A 25,990-nucleotide genomic window follows, 5' to 3' on the forward strand; every position below is an offset into this window, starting at 1 on the left:
TAGGGACCTGGAGGGGTCCCACTATGTCTACTGCTACCCTCTGGAAAGGCTCACTGATCACCGGGAGTTGCTTTAGGGGGACCATCATACGTTCGCCCGACTTGCCTACTCGCTGGCAGGCATCATAGGAGCGGCAAAAATCTGTCACTGCTGTAGATGCCCACGGCCAGTAAAAATGCTGCAATAGCCGGGTTCTGGTGCGGGTGATCCCCTGGTGTCCTGCAAGTGGGATGGAGTGGGCTACCTGCAACAACTTCTGCCTATACACCCTGGGTACCACTAGCTGTCTCCTACCTGTCCATACTCTGTCTGGAGCATCAGGAGCATACTCTCTGTAGAGGAGCCAACGATGCCAGAGATACCGATCTGACCCAATCTCAGAGGCAGACTCGGACGCCCAAAGTCTCATGCCCTCTAAGCTGGGATCGGACCGCACTGCTTCTCGGAACCGTGCACCTCGCTCCGGCCACTCATCCTTAGTCACTAAGTCAGGGGATGGGGAAAAGGGGATGTTGGCAGGGATGTCAGGACACAGTTTCGACTCGGTCTGGCTTACCTGCCCGGACTCTGCTGGGACCTCAGGATTCGTTGGTCCCAAATGCAGGGGGACAGTGATTTCCTCAGTGGGCAGGGGTGTCAAAGGCTCCCCTGCCGGGGCAAGTGTCCGACTCTGGCTCCTTGTGACCGCAGCAACAGGAGCATCTTCATTCGCAAAAGAGCAGATGAGGTGCCCCAGGTCGTTACCGAGTAGCACCTCGGTATCCAACCCTGGCAAGACACCTACATCCCTCACTCCTCGACTGGCACCCCAGTCAAAGAACACCCGGATGACCTGGATTGACCTAGGTCCCCCGTCTGGCATGGTGACCTGCATCCCCGGTCCAGGGAGCAGATCCCCTGGGCTAACCCTATCAGGTCGCACCAGGGTAACTGTAGCACCGGAGTCGATCAGGCCGGCCGCCAGGCGATCTCCGATGGTCACCGGACACAAATGCTTCCTCCGGACATCGTTGACCTGCAGCCCGACTGCTGCAACTTGATGCCCGTCTGTCTCCTCCGCTGTGCTGGCTGTAGATGGTGTAGGGACCGCCGCCTGAGTCCTCAGCTGTACCTGTTGGGCTCACTGCTCCTCTGTGGCTACCAGTCCCACGTAGGCGACCGCCTTTGCCACTTGGGTATGTTGCCCCGAGGGGGGTTGCTGGAACGGTGCAGATTGGCAATCTGGCTTGAGATTGGCATAGATACAGTGGCACTAATATCACGGCTGCTCATGCACAAATTTCGTGGACTTGGCTGCTTGTCCCCCGTCAGGAGGTTTGGGTTTCCAGATCAGCGCAGGGTGAGCAACCTCCGCAGCTTTAGGTGCCCTTGGCATACTCCGGGCGAGTTGTTACAAACTTGTCCACCATCCTGGCAGCTTCAATATAGGTCTTGGGCTTGTGATCCATGAGCCAGTCTCTGACCTCTGGCAGACACTTGTGCAGAAACAGCTCCCAGAATATGAGATCCAGCAGTCCCCGGTATTTGGTCGCATTGCACCCTTCTATCCGGCGGGTACCGTTTTTCTGAAGCCAGGGTCACGTTTAGTGTGTGAATGGCTCCCGATAGCATTAACACAGTTCCCTTTTAAATCACTCCAAGCCCTGTAATAATTCCTCCACTTTATTGGGAAAAGCAGCAGAATACAGATACTTGTGGATGGTATGTAGTGGTGATTATTAGTTAGAAACCGGTAAAAAGAGATGGCCTCACCATGGGGGATGAACAGAGAAGGGTCTTGTACTCACTGTCTCCAGGGTGGGAAAGGAAGTGAGGGGCAGTGTGGGTAAAGGAATAGTCATGGGGCAGACTATCTCTGAACAAACAGGAGGGGGGGCAGACTAGCCCATTCTGGTGAGGATCTCAGAAACTGCAGTAGCAGCTCACTGATTCCATGCCCAGAGGCAAGAAATGCAACATTGTTGCAAGTTACACAGGCACAGTATGTGTGTGCAAACTCCATGCAGCTGGGAATAAGATCTGACAGGCAGAAGCTGCAAAGGAGAGAGGGAGGTGAGTCAGAAAGGTAGTTCTGGTTCCATGACACTCCCCGTCTGGTATCTGTAGATACCACTATATAACAGACTATGTGGAACATATGTGCAATGCATAACAAATATAACATCACATTCTCAAACGATGCAAGAGTCCATGTCCACATAGCGATGTGACACCGGACGGTATCACTGGTATCAAGGTCCCTTAGTCAAGGTTCTTTGGCAAAGGATGCAGGGTGGATGCACAGCTCCAGGTTTGCTGGTTGCACCACAATGTCTTTGTGTAAAAGTCTCTGGCGCCGTTTCCTTTTAGCCTTGTGAGAGAACAGTCTTTTTGTCTCTGTAGTTTTACCCACAGAATGCATCCCCTTGTAGGTATGCCAGTCGTGGTAGCCTGTCGCTCTACCACCTGGCGTTTGGCAGAAGGAGATGGCTTTTGGTCACTTGCGGAAGCGGAACAACACTCCTGGAAGACTGGTTGTCGAATCTAGTCCAGTAAAGAGGGCGTCGTTCAGGGAGACTCCCTGAAGCTGAGCGCTGGGGCTGAACACTACCCGGATTTGATCGGGTTCCTGAAGGTGGTAGGCCCCAGATGATTGGAGGTACCAGCACGCTTCACCTTCCTTCATTAGAGGTGCTGGCTTTGCGTGTCCGGTAAAGAATATCTTCTGGATGAAGGCCACAAAGTTGTTTTTGGTCTCTGGTTCCCTTTGTAGGTCGCAGAGGTGCGAAGTGAACCTAGAGATGGCATGTTCTCCATTGTTTGGGAAGCGCCTTCTTGGTGAACGGAATGGTAGCGGGTTCACCCAACTGCCTGGTCCGTCTTTGGAGAGCTCCTTGGTTGTTAACCTCGGGAATCCTCTATCTTCCCTCGATGGTGTTTGCTTGTCGTTGTCCCTTGTTGTCTGGAACGCTGTGCACCGTAGGTCATCGGTGCTTTTCTCTTGCACGAGAACATCTCCACGTAATTTGGTGAAAAGCTTTTGTGTCTCTTTGTTGACTGCCCTCAGGAGGTTGTTCTCTCCCTGGACATGACGAAGAACAGTCCCTTTTGTCCTTGTAAATCCTTTTGGGAAATGTCTCTGCAACTGTCTCCTCTTACGTGTGTGAACGAACAGACCTTTTGACACTGTGGCTTCACCTGTAGGGCGCAGTCTTTTGTGGTTATGCCAGCCGTGACAGCTGGCTGCTTTATCGCTGGATACTCTGTGGAGAGGAACGACTGTACGTCCTAGCCGTGCCATTGCTCGCGAGAGGATCGTCCGATTGTTTATTGTCTTTTGGATGACCCCTTTGTCGGTCACCTTTGGGAGGTTACTTTCTTCCTTCAGTGGAGTCGACTCGTCATCCTTGGTTATCTGAACCGCTAAGCATCCTAGGCCATTGTCCCATCCCCCCGATGTGAGCATGTTTTTGTTGACCTCAGGGCTATGACCTTGTCTTTTCTCTTCACTTGGCCCTTCGGTCGCTTGGAGATGGCCAAGACATGGTTCAGAGAGAGATGTGTGTCCACATTCTGTTACTACCGTTCTGCGGGCATCAACATAGTCTTGTCCGTGCTCTGTGTCAGTGCACGCATTGCCCACTATCACCCATCCTAGGTCAAGTCTTTGGGCGTATGGCGCGTTGTGGGGTCCGTTATTCTGTTTACGGACTTTATGTACCCTCATGATGTCCCTGCCGAGCAGCAGCAAGATCTTGGCGGCTTGTTCTACCGGCAGGATGTAGTTGGCTATTCCCTTGAGGTGCGGGTGATGGCGTGCCATGTCTGGTGTGGGAATCTCGTCCCTGTTTGTGGCCATGTGGCTGCACTCGATGAGTGTGGGAAGGGGCATGTTCACTTTGCCGTCTATTGAGCATATGGTGTAGCCATTCACTCTTCTCCCTGTGGTCTCCATTCGCCCTGCACACGTTCTGAGAGTGTAAGGAGAAGCACCGTCTTGTATGTTAAACATATCGAAGAACTCTGACCTGACCAGCGATCGGTTGCTCTGGTCGTCAAGGATTGCGTACATCCGAATAGCCTTCTCAGGTTGTCCCTGGGGGTGCACTGCTACAAGGCATATTTTGGAGCAGGATATTTTGTCACCTTCTTTTCTGCAAACCTCAGTGCGCTGAGATGTGACGGATGTTGACTCTCCTTCTTCTTTCTCCCCGCCATGCTCCGCTACGGAGGATGGGTTCTTGAGTTGGTGGAGTGTCAGCGCCTCTGGGTGTAACGCTGTCACGTGCTTGTCACTTTCGCACACTGTGCATTTGATCTCTTCTTTACAGTCCCTGGCTAGGTGAGTCGTCGAACCGCAGCACCTGAAGCAAACTCTGAATTCTCCAAGTAACCTCTTGCGTTCCTCTAGGGACTTCATCCTGAACCCAAAGCACTTTTTGAGTGGGTGTGGCTTCTTGTGTATGGGACATTCCCTGTTTGGGTCCCTTGGTTCCTTGTCTCCGGCGACCGACTGATCGGGAGTAGTTTGGGTCGTGGGAGGCACGTCCGTCCTGCGGGCCAAGATGGGTGTTTGGGTGTTACCATATCTCGTCGCTGGTCTCTCGTTCCTCAGGCTGCTTGCACTGTATGTGGTTTGCGCACCCAAGATGAAACTGGGATCGTTCCTTGTCCTTGCCGCTTCGCGAATGAAGCTCAAGAAAGCTGAGAATGGGGGGTAGACGACTTGCTTCTCCCTTTTGTATTTGGAACCTTGTGAAATCCACTTTTCTTGGAGGTTGAAGGGTAGCTTCTCCAGGATGGGTCTCACTCCACGAGCTGAGTCTAGGACGTTGAGACCTATTAAGGAATGGTCTTTCCTTGCGAACTCCAGTTCTTGCAGCACGTCCCCGAGCTCTCGTAACTTCGAGTAGTCTTTAGTTGTGATCTTGGGGAAGCTGTCGACTCTTTTGAAGAGCGAATCCTCGACTGCTTCGGGGCTGCCGTAGGACTCTTCTAGCCTTTCCCACACTAGGTCAAGACCTACTTGGGGTTGGTGCGCGTTTGCCGCCCGCAGTCTATTCGCGTGCTCTCTGGATTCGTTCCCCAGGAACTTGAATAGCAGGTTGAGCTCTTCCCTTGCTGAGAAGTCCAAGCAGTTGATTGCGTCTTTGAACGTGAACTTCCACGTCCGGTATTTCTCAGGGCAGTCGTCGAAGCTGGTGAGTCCTGCTTGCACCAGGTCACGCCGGATCATGTACTTGACTATGTCTGTCAGGCCTGAGGCATCGGCGTGTTTGTCCCGTTCTGAGGTAGTTGCTGGGAGGGTTCGTGCGTTCGCCTCTTCCTTGGCGTGGACGCGTGATGACTGCTGGTCGGTGTGAGGGGCTGTGTTTTTCCGTGTGGGTGTACCTGGATGGTGAGCCTGTTGTAGTGCATCCGTGTGCACGCTGGCGTGTGGATCACTGTTGCGGCTGTGGCTATCCCAGGCAGCATGTACCACTGACGGAGCAGCGTCTTTTCCTCGTGGCCCCAGCAAATCTTCAGTGTCTGTAAAGTCACTCCCTCCGTGTTGAGATGGTGCGCTGGTGTTTACGCTGAAGAGGCTCCTTACGTAGTCTTCAGTGCGTTGGACTAGATCCTCTGAGGCAATCCGTCTGTACGGTTGCTCCCCGCCGTCCTGTCTCGCAGCTGCTTCTAAGACTTCGGCTTGGGCTATGGCGGCGGCGTCCTCTTCTTTGCTTAGAGCTTCTAGATCCGCGTCTAATTCGGCCTTTCTGCGCGCAGCGGCGGCGGTAGCAGCGGCATTGGCAGCGGCGGCAGTAGCATAGGCAGCGGCGGCAGTAGCAGCGGCGGCGTTCTGCTCCTCCTCTTCTATGCGCGCTCTTTCTGCCCTTACGGCTGCCTCTCTTCGACCATATTCGGCCCTGGCACGTGCGGCCTCTGCGGAGGCTCGCGCCTTGGTAGCGCTTGCGCAAGCGCTTGCTGACCTTGAAGAATGCCTGGATGCGCTTGAGCGCTGCGATGCGGTTTCCAGCAAAAGGTCTTTCCTCTTACTCTCGGCTTCCGTGATAGAGGTTCGCATGCGGCTGTCACGTGTCAAGTCAATGTTATGCTGTAAGTCCCTTTCTTGCAGGCTTTCACCGGTGTTAGCCCTGGCCAGGTAAGTGACGTATGCCTCTGACAGCCCTTGGTAGCGTGCGTGATATATCTTTAATTGAGTTATTGCCTGCTCGAGCTGTTGTACAGAATTGCCAGCGCCGGCGACATTGCATATCCCAAGTGTGGAAGTGTTCCAGGCCAACTCTAATTTAGCGCAGTGCGCTTCAATGTCAGTCTCGTATTTTTCGCGGGCCTTTTGTGTCAGTGTGACTGCCCGTTTGGGCCTTGCACCTGCCTGCGCCTGTTGCAGTTGCGCAGCGATCTCTGTGTCTGAGTTATCGCTCTCCTGCGAGATGTCTGGTGAGGCTCTGAGTTCTGCCATGCTGTAGGTGTGTGTAGGCCTTTAGCCAGTGCATGTGGCGTGCGGTCTTTTACCTTGTCAGCGATGGGCGTCTGTCTCAGATGATGCCGAGCGGTGTCCTGCAGCGTGCAGCGTAGGGGTAGCTGTACTCACAGGTGTCCGGTGGCTCTGACCCGTATCCTGGCGGGTGTCCGGTGGCGTGGCCCTTGATGGCGCTGGCCGTGGGGACGTGCGCAGGGGTAGATGAGATGGTGGATCCTCACTATGGGGCTGTGCAGAGGGTGAACTCAGACAGAGAAAGGCAGTAAGGTTTTGTGTGTAAGCTGTACTGTCAGTTTGCAAAGCTGCTGCCTTGTGTGCAAGGTTGAAGCTGGCTGTGCCCAGTGTGAATATGCTTGCTTATTTTGCAAGGCTGCTGGCTGTGTTCTTATTAGCAAAGTAAGGCTGCTCACTTGTCTTTGCATAAAGCTGTAGTTGTTTGCTGTGTAGAGGCTGGTGGCTCTGTGTAGCAACGTGGAGCAGTATGCTTGTACAGTGTGGTGAGAGACTGCTGTTTATTTGCTGTGTAAGCTGCTTGCTTGTTTCTTTAGCATAAAGGCTGTGGGTAGCAGCTCCTCTGTGTGTATTCCCAAGACACACGGTCCTCTTTTTACTTTTCTGAAGCCAGGGTCACGTTTAGTGTGTGAATGGCCCCAGATAGCATTAACACAGTTCCCTTTTAAATCACTCCAAGCCCTGTAATATTTCCTCCACTTTATTGGGAAAAGCAGCAGAATACAGATACTTGTGGATGGTATGTAGTGGTGATTATTAGTTAGAAACCGGTAAAAAGAGATGGCCTCACCATGGGGGATGAACAGAGAAGGGGTTCTGTACTCACTGTCTCCAGGGTGGAAAAGGAAGTGAGGGGCAGTGTGGGTAAAGGAATAGTCTAGGGGCAGACTATCTCTGAACAAACAGGAGGGGGGGCAGACTAGCCCATTCTGGTGAGGATCTCAGAAACTGCTGTAGCAGCTCACTGATTCCATGCCCAGAGGCAAGAAATGCAACATTGTTGCAAGTTACACAGGCACAGAATGTGTGTGCAAGCTCCATGCAGCCTCATGCAACTGGGAATAAGATCTGACAGGCAGAAGCTGCAAAGGAGAGAGGGGGGTGAGTCAGAAATGTAGTTCTGGTTCCATGACAACCGTGCTGGGTTAGTCAGGCTACGAATTCCAAGTGAGTGTCCATGTTAGTCTTTTCCCCAGAGCGGAACAGAACCCGGTAAGCCTCTGGATTGAGGGCATACTGGTCCATTAAAATTGCCTTTACGTGACTGTAGTCTTGGTAGGCTGTCTACTGTCGGGATTCCCTCGAAAGCCTTCAGGGCTCTCCCAGTCAATTGGGGTGACAAGTGCAGGACCTGGTCCCGGGCTGGGACAAGGGACCGTCCCACACTTGTCCTCGAAAACTTTTAAAAAGCTGTCGATATCAGCGGTACCATCCACAAACCTGGCAAAGCTGTGGTAAGACCCCTTCGGGATTCGGGTCTGGTCGGGGGCCCAATGGGGACGGGACATCTGAGCACCTTGGGCAGCCGCGATCAGCTGCAATTTCTGCTCAAAGGTGACCCCGACAGCCATGGCTGTAATGATAGCCATCATATCCGCAGCAGGGACAGCAGTAGCCGGTGAGGCTACTGCAAGTGGGACCACAGCCTCACCCTCACTCTCGTCCTGTTTCCTCTGTAATTTCCTCGATATCCAGGGTTATATCCTGGGCTGGAGTAGCCACGGTTACCCCCATATCCAGGGGAGAAGCCATGCCGGCTTCGTTGTGCTCCAGATCCTCCTCAAGCTGAGCTTTATCCCGACCGTCCGTCGGTAGCCCATAACCCTCACACCGGGTCACGACTCTCTGGCGATCCCAGGACTGATACCATCCTGACCACTGAGACATCTTCGCCTTTGGGCACTAAGCTTCAGTGACAAAAAACAGTGTACTTTCTCTTGCTCTGTGTACATTGTGCGTACGTGTACTACTTGTTTTGAGAGCTCACAATCTATGAGCTCCTCTTTGTACTATAAACTCCCGCAGAAATTTATAGTCCAAAGCCTAATGATCCCACCACTGCCACCAGAAAAAAAAAGCCTGTCACAGGAGACCAGGTAATTTTTACATCATTTATATATTACCGGAATCATTCATTAGGCAAAACGAGATAGTAAAAACAAATTGCGTTTATTTTGGCAAACCCACGTACAACAAGAAGAGATACACAAGAAACAGTTAAAAATACACTTACTGGGGGGAAAAGCTAGGCTTTCCTAGGTGCAGGGCGCCCGCTTGGATGAGCTTACCCTGACCGGGATATACACCCGGTTCTTCTGGTCCTCTTTTCGGCTTCTGTTCACAGCCGCGACCACTACGTTCTAACATGAGAACTTGATCCTGGCGTCCGACTTAGTCTCTGCGAGGCAAACGTTTCATGCTTCAAAACGAAGCCGGTGGCTCTGCTATTTCGAACAGAGCAGCTTTGAAAAGCCCGCCCTAGCTTCATCGACTCAAGTCATTGGTTACGCACACTCGCTCTCTTGGTCAGCACCTTACATACTGTACACTCCGCTGGGCTATCCCCAGAATGGAGGAGGCAGGAGCAGCATGGGAATTCCTCCCGCCAGCCAATAGAAAGAGGGGCTCATCCCTCGGCTGACGTCAGAGGAGTAGGCCTTCCCAGCAGGCTCAAAAAGACGGGTGAGCGGGAAATATGATTTTAGCCAAGGGGGAGAAGACTCTATGGCTGAATCCTCCCTGGCTAACTCATTGCCACCCGCGGGGCCAGCTCCACCAAGTCTGGCAACTACAAAAGGTTTTCCCATGAGGTCACAAAAAAACAAGAAACACAGCGCACAACGCTCATAGTGCATTAAATGATATCTTTAGTAACCAAAATAAGGAGGTAAGTATTGTGCGTACATGAAATAAAATTTAAACAAGCATTTCAGGGTTATTGTTACCCAAGCACCAACAGACGCCCGTGATAGTCTCGTGGCTCTCTCCTTCTCACTCCAACAACATCGGTGTAGGGCCTGGAAAATCTCAACTCCAAACGCTGGTATTTCAGCCTCTCGCCTTAGGGTAAGGCTAGTGCAGCTTCAGCAGTCCAGAAAAGACCTCCGCTTGTATGCGTTATGCCCGTCACTGCATGGATCTCGTTTGTAACGGAGCAGCGGAGTACACGCTGTTTGGCGTCCTGGTCGAGCGCTTCCGGGTCTGTGACGTCACAAAACCGCGAGACTTCGTCGCAAGTCTACAAGACACCGGACCGGTTCTCTGGGAGTGCTGGGATATAGAGGGTTCGCAATGTTCTTAGTCCAACGCGTTTCGAAACCACATGGGTCTCTTCATCAGGGAGAGGCTGAAATACCAGCGTTTGGAGTTGAGATTTTCCAGGCCCTACACCGATGTTGTTGGAGTGAGAAGGAGAGAGCCACGAGACTATCACGGGCGTCCGTTGGTGCTTGGGTAACAATAACCCTGAAATGCTTGTTTAAATTTTATTTCATGTACGCACAATACTTACCTCCTTATTTTGGTTACTAAAGATATAATTTAATGCACTATGAGCGTTGTGCGCTGTGTTTCTTGTTTTTTTGTGTGCATATAGGGGGGACCAGAGCCATCCCTGGTGTCACAGCTGCAGACGCTCCATATTTTTCAAATTATACACAAGGTCACCTATTTCATTGATCACACTTATCACGTTATTTATATTGTTGTTGCGCACTTTCTTTTGTTCACCTTTTTCACTTTCCCATGAGGTGCCCTTTGTAGTCCAGACCTGGCAATTCTCACTTCCCTCGCCCACCACATGTTTTCACACCTCTGGACATCCTCTCCCCTTTGAACTACCACCTCTATGCAGACTTGCTGGCACCCTAACTGGATGACCGGACAGACTGCATAGAGCCTTATAACAATGTATCGAACATATAAAACATCTTCTAATACACGGGGGACCTTGGGGAGACTCATGACTGTACTGGATATAGGACTAGGATATCGGGGCTTGAAAAGTAGGCGTCTGGGGGACACGGGGCAGTCCCGGTGTAATTCTACTTGCGTACCAGCTCCGGTCCCCGAACTCCTGCAAATAAAATAATTGCATTCTTACCCAAATATCCCACCCAAAACTTGCACACAGCGAGTTTCATGAGTCTGGGGTAAAGGGAACTTGGAAAGTGGAAAAGTATGGACACTTTAACTTTTCATGCAAAGATATCTGGCCATTGGCTTATAGTGCTGGGTAGCTGCCAGGGACCCACGGGCAACCAGAGGGATTATCCTGTATTGTATAGCCTGGTTACCCTTGCCCGTCACAGTAACATCTGTCGTCCCCCTCCCACTCTTCCCCACCCCCATTAATTCCCACACCGTACAACGGATTGTGTGTTCCTTAGGGGTGGGAGAATGAGATATGGGGAGAGACAGAGGGGGGGGAGGATAAAAGGGGAAGGGGGATAGAGGGAGGGGGAGAGGGATAGAGGGGGGAAGAGACAGGGGGAAGGAAAGAGAGAGAAAGGGGGGAGGAAAGAGAGGGTGGAGAAGGAAAGAGAGAGAAAGGGGGAAGGAAAGAGGGGGGAGAAGGAAAGAGAGGGGGGAGAAGGAAAGAGAGGGGGGAGAAGGAAAGAGAGGGGGGAGAAGGAAAGAGGGGGGAGAAGGAAAGAGAGAGAAAGGGGGAAGGAAAGAGAGAGAGGGGAAGGAGAAAGAGAGAGGGCAGGAGAGAGGGGGGAAAGAGAGAGGGGGGAGAGAGAGGGGGAGGAGAGAGCGGGGGAAGGAGAGAGAGAGTGGGAAGGAGAGAGATAGAGGGGGAAGGAGAGAGAGATAGAGGGGGAAGGAGAGAGAGAGGAAGTAGAAAGAGAGAGAGGTGAAGGAGAGAAAGAAGGGGAAAGGAGAGAGAGAGGGGGGAATGGGAGAGGGGGGAAGAAGAGAGAGGGGAAGGAGAAAGAGAGAGAGCGGGGGGAAGGAGAGAGAGGGGGGAATGAGAGAGGGGGGAAGGAGAGCGAGGGGAAGGAGAAAGAGGGAGAGAGGGGAAGGAGAGAGAGAGAAGGGGCAGGGATATTGGAAGAGAGGAGAGAGAGAGCGAGAGAGGAGTGAGTGAGAGGGGACAGGGATATTGGAAGAGAGGAGAGGATCTGAGTGTGCCTCACTGCCTACTGGCTGCCCTGGAGGATTGAGGGGGCCTGTTAAGAGCCCTGTGGAGCTGCCTGCTGAAAGGTGCCCACGGAGGTGCCTGTCAGCGGAACCTCCCTTCTGCCACTCTACAGCAAGCTGCCTGGACAGGCACCTCCAATGACACCCTCCAGCAGGCCTCCTGTTTGGATCAGGCCAGATTAGCTTTGCCAGCAGAGGGCCCGGGCCACTTTAGGCGGCGGTGCCAGTAATGTCTGTGACACGCGCGCCCGGCGGGGGGGGGGGGGCGGCTCATGCACAGCGCTAACCGCGATCTGCGGTCTGTGAGGAGAAGAGAATCTTGCGACGGGAGGGGGCGTGGTCGGGGATTTGCGGGGGCGTGGCCATTACGTCACGCGGCTGGTTCGTCCTCATTGGGTGAACCGCCGGTGGGGGCGTGGCCACGCCTCCGTCGCTAGGAGTAAACTCAATTTTATTGAGTTGGGAAAAACCCTGCCGCACGGCGCGGCTGCACCTTCTGCGTGACGGTGCGTAGTGGGCCCAGCCCCATTGAGGGGCGGCGCTTACACGCACAGTGCACGCCGCGCCGTGCGCACAGGCTGTTACTGGGACCGCAGCCTTACTCACCGGGCCCAGGACAGGAGGACCAGTTGTCCCGCCCTGTCCCATTTAACACTTTCGCTTCTTCCATGTTTTTACACTCGGTGTCCCTTTTTTTTAATCAAATGTGTCATTTTTACATAATAATAATATTACCGTTTATTAGTAATGACGGAGATTAAGGTTATGTGTGGCCCTTTCGAGGCCCTTAAAGTATATACCGCCACTGAAATAAACAGGTGAGACTGTTAATGAACAGAAATAAAAGACAAGTAGTCTCAAACTGATTGCCAGCTATAAACTGGTAGAGTAGAGAGACAGGTCAGATGTGCTATATCAGGGTCTGTGCCCACCTACCTACAGATGTATCATGCATTACCGTATCCAGCACTGGGGAGAGATGCGTGACCGTGACTGCCTGGTGCTGGAGGATTATCGCTGTTGGGAGGTCCGATCCTCAAGCATGGACCCCCCCCCCGGAGCAATGTCGCGACAGACATCTCCGGAACGGCAGCTGTCACGATAATGTCATGAGATATTGGGTATTTTTAATCCCTCTGGTGCTTAAGGGGTTAATGAGCTACACTTTTAAGAAAAATACAATATCTCATGACATTATCATGACAACAGCTTTTTGCTTTTTCACCCACACGGAGACAGTGAGTATTATATATACACACACAAAAAAAGCGCAAGCTCCATAGCGCGTAGCTGTGTACAAATAGGGTGAATTATTTAAAGGAAAGTGTCCCTAGGAGATACACTTACAGGATGCTAAAATAACACAAACATTGGAGAGAATCTGTGGAGACATTTGGACTTTATCCATTTTTCTTCTTTTTTTTTGGATTTTATACTTTTATGTTTATTGCATCTTTTTGGTTATACTGTATTAACTATTAGATTATCATATTCACAATTTATGTTTATATTTTAGTTTCACATTTATTCACGTCACTTAGTAGCGCTACTTTCTTTGTGTGTTTATTTATTTATATATATATAAATTTTGATACTGTGTGTGTGGGTGTGTGTATATATATATATATATATATATATATATATATATATATATATATATATATATATATATATACACACACCCACACACACAGTATCAAAATATAATCATCTGTCATTGGTGCATTCAGGCATTTTTTACTTTTGAAATTCACAAAATTACTTAGCGCTGATTATATTTATTTCTTTCTATAAATATATACAGTCTATGTATATAAAAAATTGTAAAAAATATTATTTATATAATTCAATACAGAAGGGTGTTGTAAAACTTAACCCTACTGGACGTAATTGACTGGTAAATTCACTATATACAGTATATTCTGACAGACAATAGGAAACAGGCCAGATAGCAAAGCCAATAAGGGTGTCACATTTTAATTCATCATTATTCCCATAATGTTTTATTTCCTAATATCCTTGAAGTCTCTTTGTGTTTTTACAGGTATGATATTCTGATATCAGGCAGACACATGAGTTTTGGATAAGATTGCCACGCTTACATCAGCCTGGTGTATAGTTAAATTACTTTAAGCGCTAAGAATTCCTTTTAGGTATTTAATCAACTGGGAGGTGAAGGAGTTAACAGAGTCACTGATTGCAGATAACGATCGCCTGTCCTGTTTATACTGGTCTACTTACTAGAAAACCTTATACGTTGTTGGATATATGACTTTAGACAATGTTTTGGAGTATTTTACTGTATTATGTCCTACCACATCTACTGGGAAAGTGTTCTGTGCATCACCTATGTCTTTATGAAGAAAACTGTCTTACTATTGACTTTAATAAATCAGTTCTGTGCTATGAGAAAATACTTGTAGCATTAAAAAATGTTTTTTTTTTTAAATGTTTCTAATGTTACAAGCATTTTTGTTTCTGTAGAAACCATTTACAAAGTCACACCCCCTTCCCCTTCTGGGACAGACTCTGGCTCTTGAGCCCTGGCCTCTTTCTAGCAGTGCACCAATTGTATCTAGTAACTGCCTGGTCACATGATCTTCCACACACCACTTTGCATTGTGGGTACTGTTTTGCAGCAGTAACAGTGATATAAAGAACCCCCCGAGCCGAATCTTCAGTGATTGATTTACAGGAGAACAGATCGATCTGCAACTTATCTAATCACTTGTCAGTGTGCGGATTGTATTTTTTTTTTTAACGGCAGCTTGAACTGCAGCTTTAAAAGCCCTTAACACAAGAACTTCACCGCCAGCATCCATTGGCCGTGGCCTACAGTAATGATGATGCGTCTGTGATGTCACAAGTGGATGGCTGAGTCACCACTCGTATAGTTCCGATATCTTCAGGTCTCGTGTAGTGGTGTGTGGATCAGAGATTGAATTTGTTGAGCTCTTGCTTTCTTAGCTATACTATGCGTTTGCTATCATAGCATATTTGTTGGATACCATAGAACGAGGTTAGTTTGACTCTGTTTTTCCCCTTATTACTAACAGAGAGGGTGAGGGAGGGTCAAAATGAGATTAAAGGAGGGAGAAGAAGACTTCTAGACCTATAGGGAATAAGGAATGATAGAGAGAGAATGAGAGAGAGGGGGGGGGGAAGAGAGAGAGAGAGAATGAGAGAGGGAATGAGAGAGAGAGAGGGAGAGAGAGGGAGAGAGAGAGAGGACAAGAGAGGGAGAGAGAGAGGACAAGAGAGGGAGAGAGAGAATGGACGAGAGAGGGAGAGAGGATGAGAGGGAGAGGAGAGAACAAGAGAGAGAGAGGATGAGTGGGACAGAGGACGAGAGAAAGAGGACGAGAGCTAAGAATTATACTCGCCACTCAGCACTTCTCCCTATTTATTTATTTAGACGTTCTTCTACTACTCAACAAAGCTCAGTATTAGAGCTCATGTAGGAACTTAGGGGGAAGCACCCATCCCGCCGGGACCTATCGAAAACATATAGGGGAACGGCAAGGAAGACCAACAAAGGGCAGGAAACAGGATGGTATATGGCTTTTCTCAGTCTCTCATACCTTGTCCGGGTGCTGGATCAGGGCAGGCTGGGGGTCTGCAATGCTCCTCACACATTGACATTACCACACAATGCTCCTCACACATTGACATTACCACACAATGCTCCTCACACATTACATTACCCACAAGGCTTCTCACACATTGACATTACCCACAAGGCTTCTCACACATTGACATTACCCACAATGCTCCTCACACATTGACATTACCCACAATGCTCCTCACACATTGACATTACCCACAATGCTCCTCACACATTGACATTACCCAAAATACACCTCACACATTGACATTACCCACAAGGCTTCTCACACATTGACATTACCACACAATGCTCCTCACACATTGACATTACCACACAATGCTCCTCACACATTGACATTACCACACAATGCTCCTCACACATTGACATTACCCACAGGGCTTCTCGCACATTGACATTACCCACAAGGCTTCTCACACATTGACATTACCCACAAGGCTTCTCACACATTGACATTACCACACAATGCTCCTCACACATTGACATTACCCACATGGCTTCTCACACATTCACATTACCCACAAGGCTTCTCACACATTGACATTACCCACAATGCTTCTCACACATTGACATTACCCACAAGGCTTCTCACACATTACATTACCCAAAGGGCTTCTCACACATTGACATTACCACACAATGCTCCTCACACATTGACATTACCACACAATGCTCCTCACACATTGATATTACCCACAGGGCTTCTCACACATTGACATTACCCACAAGGCTTCTCACACATTGACATTACCCACAAGGCTTCTCACACATTGACATTACCACACAATGCTCCTCACACATTGACATTACCCACAAGGCTTCTCACACATTGACATTACCCACAGGGCTTCTCACATAATGACATTACCCACAATGCTCCTCACACATTGCTATTACCCACAGGGCTTCTCACACATTGACATTACCACACAATGCTCCTCACACATTGACATTACCCACAAGGCTTCTCACACATTGACATTACCTACAGGGCTTCTCACACATTGACATTACCCACAATGCTCCTCACACATTGCTATTACCCACAGGGCTTCTCACACATTGACATTACCCACAAGGCTTCTCACACATTGACATTACCACACAATGCTCCTCACACATTGACATTACCAAACAATACTCCTCACACATTGATATTACCCACAAGGCTTCTCACACATTGACATTACCCACAAGGCTTCTCACACATTGACATTACCCACAAGGCTTCTCACACATTGACATTACCACACAATGCTCCTCACACATTGACATTACCACACAATGCTCCTCACACATTGAGATTACCCACAAGGCTTCTCACACATTGACATTACCCACAGTGCTCCTCACACATTGACATTACCCACAAGGCTCCTCACACATTGACATTACCCACAAGGCTTCTCACACATTGACATTACCCACAAGGCTTCTCACACATTGACATTACCCACAAGGCTTCTCACACATTGACATTACCACACAATGCTCCTCACACATTGACATTACCACACAATGCTCCTCACACATTGACATTACCACACAATGCTCCTCACACATTGACATTACCACACAATGCTCCTCACACATTGACATTACCACACAATGCTCCTCACACATTGATATTACCCACAGGGCTTCTCACACATTGACATTACCCACAAGGCTTCTCACACATTGACATTACCACACAATGCTCCTCACACATTGACATTACCCACAATGCTTCTCACACATTCACATTACCCACAAGGCTTCTCACACATTGACATTACCCACAAGGCTTCTCACACATTGACATTACCCACAATACTCCTCACACATTGACATTACCCACAAGGCTTCTCACACATTGACATTACCACACAATGCTCCTCACACATTGATATTACCCACAATGCTTCTCACACATTCACATTACCCACAAGGCTTCTCACACATTGACATTACCCACAAGGCTTCTCACACATTGACATTACCACACAATGCTCCTCACACATTGACATTACCCACAATGCTTCTCACACATTCACATTACCCACAAGGCTTCTCACACATTGACATTACCCACAAGGCTTCTCACAGATTGACATTACCCACAATACTCCTCACACATTGACATTACCACACAAGGCTTCTCACACATTGACATTACCACACAAGGCTTCTCACACATTGACATTACCCACAATAGACATTCTTCTTGTATCTTCACAGTTTTGTACTATGGATATCTTCCTTAGTTACCGCCCACACTTAATGCTCTAGGGAGGTATTTAAGGTTGTTGCTGTTACTATCATCTTAAGTGGCCATCTTCTGCATAGCGTCCGTAACTCTCTGCAACAATTGGGCCCCATCTTGGGTTACCCTTACTATCATGAACTGTGGGATCAGTATGCCGGTGCCGGGTGCCACTCGTAGGCACTCTGTTTCTGAGGTAACAGCAGGGCCGTTCCAACTAGGACCCAGTGCTAGTACTTGGATAACCCCAATAGGATATAGGCTTCCTCTTTGTGAGCCTGTAACCTTCTCTAGCACCATGACTACGGACGCTAACTGGATGGGACCTTTCCCAAACTATCAAATAATAAACAGGGACAAGGCAGTATCACTATACATTAACTACTAGCTGAGAGACCCGGCGTTGCCCGGGATGTAAATGCGTAATAGGTAGTATTATTTATAAATCGTGGAACAATAGATGACTATTTGTTGTAAAGGTTGGATAATAATGTTGAAAAGAAAGATGGAATAAAATGTAATACGATGTTGTTTAAAAATGGTTTATTGTAAACACACCACAGTACAATGTATATTTTGGTGACATAACAGATGTAAAAATGTGAGGCGTGTGTCCTGCTAGGGTGTGAGGCGGCGGGTGGCGCGTGGGTTGTGAGTGCTGTCTGTGAGTGGGGGTCCTGCTAGGGTGTGAGGCGGCGGGTGGCGCGTGGGTTGTGAGTGCTGTCTGTGAGTGGGGGTCCTGCTAGGGTGTGAGGCGGTGGGTCAGTGATGTCGGTGCGTAGGGGCGGGAGGCAGCAGGTGTGTGTGGCGGCAGGTATGTGTCGAGTGTGGCGGGTGTCTGTTGAGTGCGTGCAGCGGCTGTGAGGCGGCGGGTGAAAGGCAGAGGCGGGGCAGAGTAAGGGTGGGTGAAAGGCAGAGGCGGGTGGGCGCGAAAGCAGAGGTGGGAAGGCAGGGGTGGATAAGCGGGAAGCCGGGCAGGAAGGCGAAGGTGGTGGGAAGGGGTGGAGATGGGGGGAAGTGTGGGAGGGGGGGGAAGGGGTTGGGAGGGGGGGAAGGGGGTGGGAGGGGGTAAGGGGGTGGGAGGAGGAGGGGGGGAGAAGGGGAGTGGGGGGGAGAAAGGGGAGTGGGGGGGGAGAAAGGGGAGTGGGGGGGGGAGAAAGGGGAGTGGGGGGGGAGAAAGGGGAGTGGGGGGGGAGAAAGGGGAGTGGGGGGGAGAAAGGGAGTGGGGGGGGGAGAAAGGGGAGTAGGGGGGAGAAAGGGGAGTGGGGGGGAGAAAGGGGAGTGGGGGGAGAAGGGGGTGGGGGGAGAAAGGGGAGTGGGGGGGAGAAAGGGGAGTGGGGGGGGAGAAAGTGGAGTGGGGGGGGAGGAAGGGGAGTGGGGGGGGAGGAAGGGGTGTGGGGGGAGAAAGGGGAGTGGGGGGGAGAAGGGGGGGAGAAAGGGGAGTGGGGGGGAGAAGGGGGAGTGGGAGTGGGGAGAAAGGGGAGTGGGAGGGGGGAGAAGGGATTGGGAGGGGGAGAAAGGGGAGTGGGAGGGGGAGAAAGGGGAGTGGGAGGGGGGAGAAGGGGAGTGGGAGTGGGGAGAAAGGGGAGTGGGGGGGAGAAAGGGGAGTGGGGGTGAGAAAGGGGAGTGGGGGGGAGAAGGGGAGGGGAGAAAGGGGAGTTGGGGGGGAGAAAGGGGAGTTGGGGGGGAGAAAGGGGTGTGGGGGGAGAAAGGGAGTGGGGGGGGGGAGAAAGGGGAGTGGGGGGGGGGAGAAAGGGGAGTGGGGGGGGAGAAAGGGGAGTGGGGGGGGGGAGAAAGGGGAGTGGGGGGGAGAAAGGGGAGTGGGGGGGGAAAGGGGAGTGGGGGGGGAAAGGGGAGTGGGGGGGGAAAGGGGAGTGGGGGGGAAAGGGGAGTGGGGGGGGAAAGGGGAGTGGGGGGGGAAAGGGGAGTGGGGGGGGGAAAGGGGAGTGGGGGGGGGAAGGGAGTGGGGGGGGGAAGGGGAGTGGGGGGGGGAAAGGGGAGTGGGGGGGGGGAAAGGGGAGTGGGGGGGGATGGGGTGGGGGGGGAAGGGGAGTGGGGGGGAAGGGGAGTGGGGGGGAAAGGGGAGTGGGGGGGGGAAAGGGGAGTGGGGGGGGAAAGGGGAGTGGGGGGGAAGGGAGTGGGGGGAGAAAGGGGAGGGGGGGGGATAAGGGGAGTGGGGGGGAGAAAGGGGAGTGGGGGGGAAAGGGGAGTGGGGGGGAAAGGGGAGTGGGGGGAGAAGGGGAGTGGGGGGGGAAGGGGAGTGGGGGAGAAAGGGGAGTGGGGGGAGAAGGGGAGTGGGGGAGAAAGGGAGTGGGGGGGAAAGGGGAGTGGGGGGAGAAAGGGAGTGGGGGGAGAAAGGGGAGTGGGGGAAGGGGTGGGGGGAAGGGGAGTGGGGGGGAAGGGGGTGGGGGTGGGGGGGGGGGTGGGGGGGGGTGGAGTGGGGGGGGGGGAAGGGGAGTGGGGGGGGAAGGGGAGTGGGGGGGGAGGAAGGGGAGTGGGGGGGGAGAGGGGGAGGGGGGGGGTGAAAGGGGAGTGGGGGGGGGAGAAGGGGAGTGGGGGGGGGAGAAGGGGAGTGGGGGGGGAGAAGGGGAGTGGGGGGGAGAAGGGGTGTGGGGGGGAGAAGGGGAGTGGGGGGTGAGGGGTTGGGGGGGGAGAAGGGAGTGGGGGGGAGAAGGGGGAGGGGTGGGGGGGGGAAGGGGGTGTGGGGGGGTGTTTGGGTGGGGGGGAAGGGGGTGGGGGGAGAAGGGAGTGGGGGGGAGAAAGGGGAGTGGGGGGGAGAAAGGGGAGTGGGGGGGGAGAAGGGGAGTGGGGGGGGTGTAAGGGGAGTGGGGGGGGTGAAGGGGGTGGGGGGAGTAAGGGGAGTGGGGGGGGGGAAGGGGTGTGGGGGGGGGAAGGGGAGTGTGGGGGGAAGGGGAGTGGGGGGGGTGTTGGGGTGGGGGGGGAATGGGAGTGGGGGGGTAAGGGGTGTGGGGGGAAAGGGGAGTGGGGGAAGGGGGTGGGGGGGAATGGGGTGTGGGGGGGGTTTGGGGTGTGGGGGGGGGTTGTGGGGGGTGGGGGTGTGGGGGGGGGGGTGGGGGGTAAGGGGAGTGGGGGGGGTTAGGGGGTGGGGGGGAAGGGGGTGGGGGGAAGGGGAGTGGGGGGGGGAGTGGGGAGTGGGGTGGGGGGGTGAATGGGGTGTGGGGGGGGGAAGTGGGTGGGGGGGGTGAAGGGGAGTGGGGGGGTGAAAGGGGTGTGGGGGGAGAAGGGGTGGGGGGGGAGAAAGGGAGTGGGGGGGAGAAGGGGAGTGGGGGGGGGAGAAGGGGAGTGGGGGGGAGAAAGGGGAGTGGGGGGGAGAAGGGGTGGGGGGGGAGAAAGGGGAGTGGGGGGGGGGTGAAGGGGAGTGGTGGGGGGAGAATTGGGGTGGGGGGGGGTGAAGGGGAGTGGGGGGGGAGAAGGGGTGTGGGGGGGGGAATGGGGGTGGGGGGGGGAAGGGGAGTGGGGGGGGAAGGGGGTGGGGGGGGAAGGGGAGTGGGGGGGGGAATGGGAGTGGGGGGGGGAAGGGGAGTGGGGGGGAAGGGGGTGGGGGGAAGGGGAGTTGGGGGGGGAAGGGGGTGGGGGGGGAAGGGGAGTGGGGGGGGAAGGGGTGTGGGGGGAAGGGGGTGGGGGGGGGGGAAGGGGTGTGGGGGGGGGAAGGGGGTGGGGGGTAAGGGGAGTGGGGGGAGAAGGGGAGTGGGGGAAGGGGGTGGGGGGGGGAAGGGGGTGGGGGGGGAAGGGGGTGGGGGGGAAGGGGAGTGGGGGGGAGGGGTGTGGGGGAAGGGGGTGGGGGGAAGGGGAGTGGGGGGGGGGAAGGGGAGTGGGGGGAGAAGGGGAGTGGGGGGAGGAAAGGGGAGTGGGGCGGAGAAGGGAGTGGGGGGGGGAGAAGGGGAGTGGGGGGGGGGAGAAAGGGGAGTGGGGGGGGGAGAAAGGGGAGTGGGGGGGGGAAAGGGGGTGGGGGGGAAGGGGGTTGGGGGGGGGGGGTTGGGGGAGTGGGGGGGGGAAGGGGAGTGGGGGGGGAAGGGGAGTGGGGGGGGGGGAAAGGGGAGTGGGGGGGGGAAAGGGGTGGGGGGGGGGATGGGGAGTGGGGGGGAATGGGGGTGGGGGGGAAGGGGGAGTGGGGGGAGTGGGAGTGGGGGGGGAATGGGGAGTGGGGGGGAAGGGGTGTGGGGGGGGAAGGGGAGTGGGGGGAAAGGGGGTGGGGGGGAAGGGGAGTGGGGGGAGAAAGGGGAGTGGGGGGGAAAAGGGGAGTGGGGGGGGAAAGGGGAGTGGGGGGAGAAGGGGAGAAGGGGTGGGGGGGGAAGTAGGAGTGGGGGGAGAAAGGGGGTGGGGGGGAAGGGGAGTGGGGGAAGAAGTGGAGTGGGGGGAGAAAGGAGAGTGGGGGGGAAAGGGGGTGGGGAGGAAGGGGGTGGGGGGGAAGGGGAGTGGGGGGGGGAAGGGGAGTGGGGGGGGGTGGTGTGGGGTGGGGGAAGGGGTGGGGGGGAAGGGGGTGGGGGGGGAAGGGGTGGGGGGGGGGGGAAGGGGTGGGGGGGGTGATGGGGTGGGGGGGAAGGGGGGTGGGGGGGAAGGGGAGTGGGGGGGGTGGGGAGTGGGGGGGGGTGTGGTGTGGGGGGGTGGGGAAGGGGGTGGGGGGTGGAAGGGGTGTGGAGGGGGGGTGAAGGGGAGTGGGGAGTGGAGGGGGGTGAAGGGGGTTTGGGGGGAGGGGTGGGGGGGGGGATTGGGGTGGGGGAAGGGGTGGGGGGGAAGGGGTGGGGGGGAAGGGGAGTGGGGGGGGAAGGGGGTGTGGGGGGGAAGGGGGGTGGGGGGGAAGGGGAGTGGGGGAGGGGGTGTGGGGGGGGAAGGGGAGTGGGGAAGGGGATTGGGGTGGGGGAAGGGGGTGGGGGGGTGGATGGGGGAGTGGGGGGGGAGGGGTGTTGGGGGGGGGAAGGGGGTGGGGGGGAAGGGGGTGGGGGTGGAAGGGGTTGGGGGGGGAAGTGGGTGGGGGGGGGGGAAGGGGAGTGGGGGGGGAAGGGGTGTGGGGGGGAAGGGGAGTGGGGAAGGGGATTGGGGGTGGGAAGGGGTGTGGGGGGGGGGGTGGGAAGGGGGGTGGAGGGGGGTGAAGGGGAGTGGGGGGTGAAGGGGTGTGGGGGGGAAGGGGGTGGGGGGGGAAGGGGGTGGGGGGGAAGGGGAGTGGGGGGGAAGGGGAGTGGGGGGGGAAGGGGGTGGGGGAGGGGGGGAAAGGGGAGTGGGGGAGGGGGGGGAAGGGGTGTGGTGGGGGGGGGGAAGGGGAGTGGTGGAGGGGGGGGAAGGGGAGTGGTGGAGGGGGGGGAAGGGGAGTGGTGGAGGGGGGGGAGAAGGGTGGTGGTGGGGGGGGGGGGAAGGGAGTGGTGGTGGGGGGGGGAAGGGGAGTGGTGGGGGGGGGGGGTTGGGGTGGGGGGAAGGGGGGGTGGGGGTGGGGGGGAAGGGGAGTGGGGGAGGGGGGGGAAAGGGGAGTGGGGGAGGGGGGGAAAGGGGAGTGGGGGAGGGGGGGGAAAGGGGAGTGGGGGAAAGGGGAGTGGGGGAGGGGGGGAGGGGGGTGGAGAGCAGTGGGCATATGTATTGTCATAATTTATGTATGTGCATGCCCCCCCCTCCGGGTGTCTCCCCCCCCCGCTGGTTCGGCGGGTGGTCGCTCCCCCGTTCCCCGTGACTCGCGCCCCCCCCCGTTCCCCGTGACTCGCGCCCCCCCCCCGTTCCCCGTGACTCACCCCCCCCCCATTCCCCGTGACTCGCTCCCCCCCCCGTTCCCCGTGACTCGCGCTCCCCCCCCCCGTTCCCCGTGACTTGCGCTCCCCCCCCGTTCCCCGTGACTTGCGCTCCCCCCCCCCCGTTCCCCGTGACTCGCGCTCCCCCCAGCGCTTGCTTGGTCCCCCGATGTGCTGTCCGGCTGAGTAAGGCGTGTGCATGCGGCGGCAGGAAGCGCCCTGTGTGGGGCCTGTGTGTGCGTGTGTGGGCGTGTGTGGGCCTGCAGCCTCGCGCCTGAAATAGGAGAGTTACTGGCAGTGGTGTGCCTTACCTGAGGGGGAGGTAGCGCCGGGGAGGTAAGGGAGCGGCTGGGGTAGGAGGGCCGCGCTTCCCCTCCGTCTGGAGCCGGTGCAGAGCGGCACACGTGATGGGGGGGGCGGACAGAGGGGGTGTGTGTGTGTGTGTGTCCTGTCTGTATATGTGTGTGTGTGTACTGTCTGTCTATCTGTGTCCTGTCTGTGTATCTCAGTGTGTGTGTGTGTTTGTGTGTGTGTATCTGTGTGTGTCTCAGTGTGTGTGTGTGTGTATCTGTGTGTGTCTCAGTGTGTGTATATCTTTGTGTGTGTCTCAGTGTCTTGCCTGTGTGTGTCTCCGTGTGTGTGTGTGTGTATCTCTGTGTGAGTGTATGTGTGTGTCCGGCCAATGAGAGGTGTGCGGGGGCGGGCCAAGGGAGCCAATGAGATTGCCGCTAGGGACACAGGGAGACACATACAGACACGGACACATAGAACACTTTCACAAATATATAGTAGAAGATACACTGAATCATATTTACATTACCAACTGTCAGACACCTCCCACTGTCACGCCCAGAGACTTGAGAACCTTCAGGGCAGTCGTATATAAGCCCTGCCGGTGACATCACTGATCCCCAGACATAATGTGGGCGTGGCTTCTTTTCTGCCATGTCACTCCTTACCATGTGACGGGAGAGGGGCGTTACCCCCCTTAACTCAATAGTGGTCCCAAATAGGGGCTACACACAACGTATCCCGTTATAATGCAGAATATTGCAGATTTGCTCCTGGAATTTGCAGCAGATTTGGAGCTGAATATTACAACATAACCAACCATAATACCCAAATGGGGGTAATAAAGCCATATATATCTGTATATCTATAATGCAGTCACTTTGGGTAAAATTCCTGCTAAAACACACAGGCCAAGATCCACAAAGCTCCGTTATTGACACAACGAGACTGTAATTAAAGTTACCCCATTGTTTGCCTGCTAACGGGTATCTGCAAATCTCCCTAAAGCAGTGTTAAATGCCGCGATCAGCCGTAACGGGCCCTTGCATTAACTATATTGGACATTAGGGCTAAGCTAATCATATGCAAAAGAGATGTGTCCTGTACCACCGACCCACAGAGCTCTGTTCTCGTTACCCCAGGGATTTAACGAGAGGGAGAGGATACACCAAGTATATTTAAGTTACTTCTATTACCATATATCGCAGGTATCCTCCTTTTTGTGCACAGACGTCTCTCCGTGTGTTGTTTGAGGACACACACGCACAGATACACACCACATGCAAGCAGAGATCTTGATATATTGACACAAAACGAGAAGATTAAAATGACCCAATTAGCACCAGTTGTTCTCCAAAGGACCTCGCTACATCTCTTTCTAAATGTGTCCCCGGGATTCCATCGCAGACGTGGTTGCATGCCACTGAAGTGCCACTAAATGACCCCGGAGTATCATTATTATTACTAGCGGAATACACAGGTGTGAAAGAAAGCCTGACACGTCTTCTCTCCTCTGCAGGTTAATATCGTTGTTGCTGCTGCTGTCGTCATGGCGACCGGCAGTAACCCCAGGGATGAAGGGGAGAGTGCTGATACTGTAATTAAGCAGTTTGCCGATGGCAGCCGTAGACTGGTAAGGAATTGAATACTGATGAAGGGCAGATTGGTGGTACACAGACGCAGCTAGGAGGCAGGAAGGGCACCCGGAAGCTTACCTGGGATACTGGTTATCTCCCTCTGTATTTTAGTGGGAGTCTCTGATATTTGCCTGAAAGAGAAATGATTATTACATACTCGCTGATGGCGGTTCCTCATCCCAATACAAGTCAATGGAAGATGCTGATACCTCTTCTCACTCGCAAATCTCCTATAAGGAGTTTCCCCCTTCTCACCAGGATTCTTTATTTGCTGTGCAATACAAGGAGTTTCCTGCACTGATCTGATTATTTAAGACAATTAGACTTTGCTAATAGCCTTATACAATCCTCCGTTATTAAGGCCTAGTTGATATAATGCTGTGCTACGGCTAAATACATGGTGGAACGGGGTAAGTGGCATGGATAGGAGACTTAAATAAGCACATACACAGCATATTCTATCTATAATATCTCTTATGTTTGTAATCACATACACACACACACACCATTCTCCCTAGTATTGTATGTGTGTCTTTATTTATATAGCGCCATTAATGTACATAGCGCTTCACAGCAGTAATACACACGTGACAATCATATAAATAACATATAATATAAATAACACATTATACAGATAACATATAATGGAAGAAGCGCTTCAGACATAAAAGTAACCTTAAGGAAGAGGAGTCCCTGCTCCGAAGAGATTACAATCTAATTGGTTTGTAGGAAGAACGTACAGAGACAGTAGGAGGGCGTTCTGCTAAGTGCGTCTGCAAGGGGCCAAAGTTTATGTATGGGTGTATAGTATCAGCCATGGCGCTACTCATATGCTTCCTT

General features: G+C 53.8%; 2 protein-coding genes across 2 annotated transcripts in view; one reads left to right on the forward strand and one right to left on the reverse strand.

Annotated features, from left to right (window-relative positions):
- The window catches only part of NECAB3 (N-terminal EF-hand calcium binding protein 3), a 118,787-nt gene extending 93,503 nt beyond the window's left edge, over positions 1-25,284 (reverse strand). The window contains exon 1 of the mRNA XM_075571918.1: positions 25,229-25,284. The gene's annotated coding sequence lies outside the window, so the exon portion shown is untranslated. The remainder of the gene's footprint in view (positions 1-25,228) is intronic.
- The window catches only part of SNTA1 (syntrophin alpha 1), a 37,059-nt gene continuing 35,676 nt past the window's right edge, over positions 24,608-25,990 (forward strand). Inside the window, 2 exon segments of the mRNA XM_075571212.1 lie at positions 24,608-24,721; positions 25,033-25,138. Coding sequence (XP_075427327.1) covers positions 24,608-24,721; positions 25,033-25,138 — 220 coding nt within the window.

This window comes from Ascaphus truei, chromosome 15 (genome assembly GCF_040206685.1).
Source record: "Ascaphus truei isolate aAscTru1 chromosome 15, aAscTru1.hap1, whole genome shotgun sequence".
NCBI classification, from domain to species: Eukaryota; Metazoa; Chordata; class Amphibia; order Anura; family Ascaphidae; genus Ascaphus; species Ascaphus truei.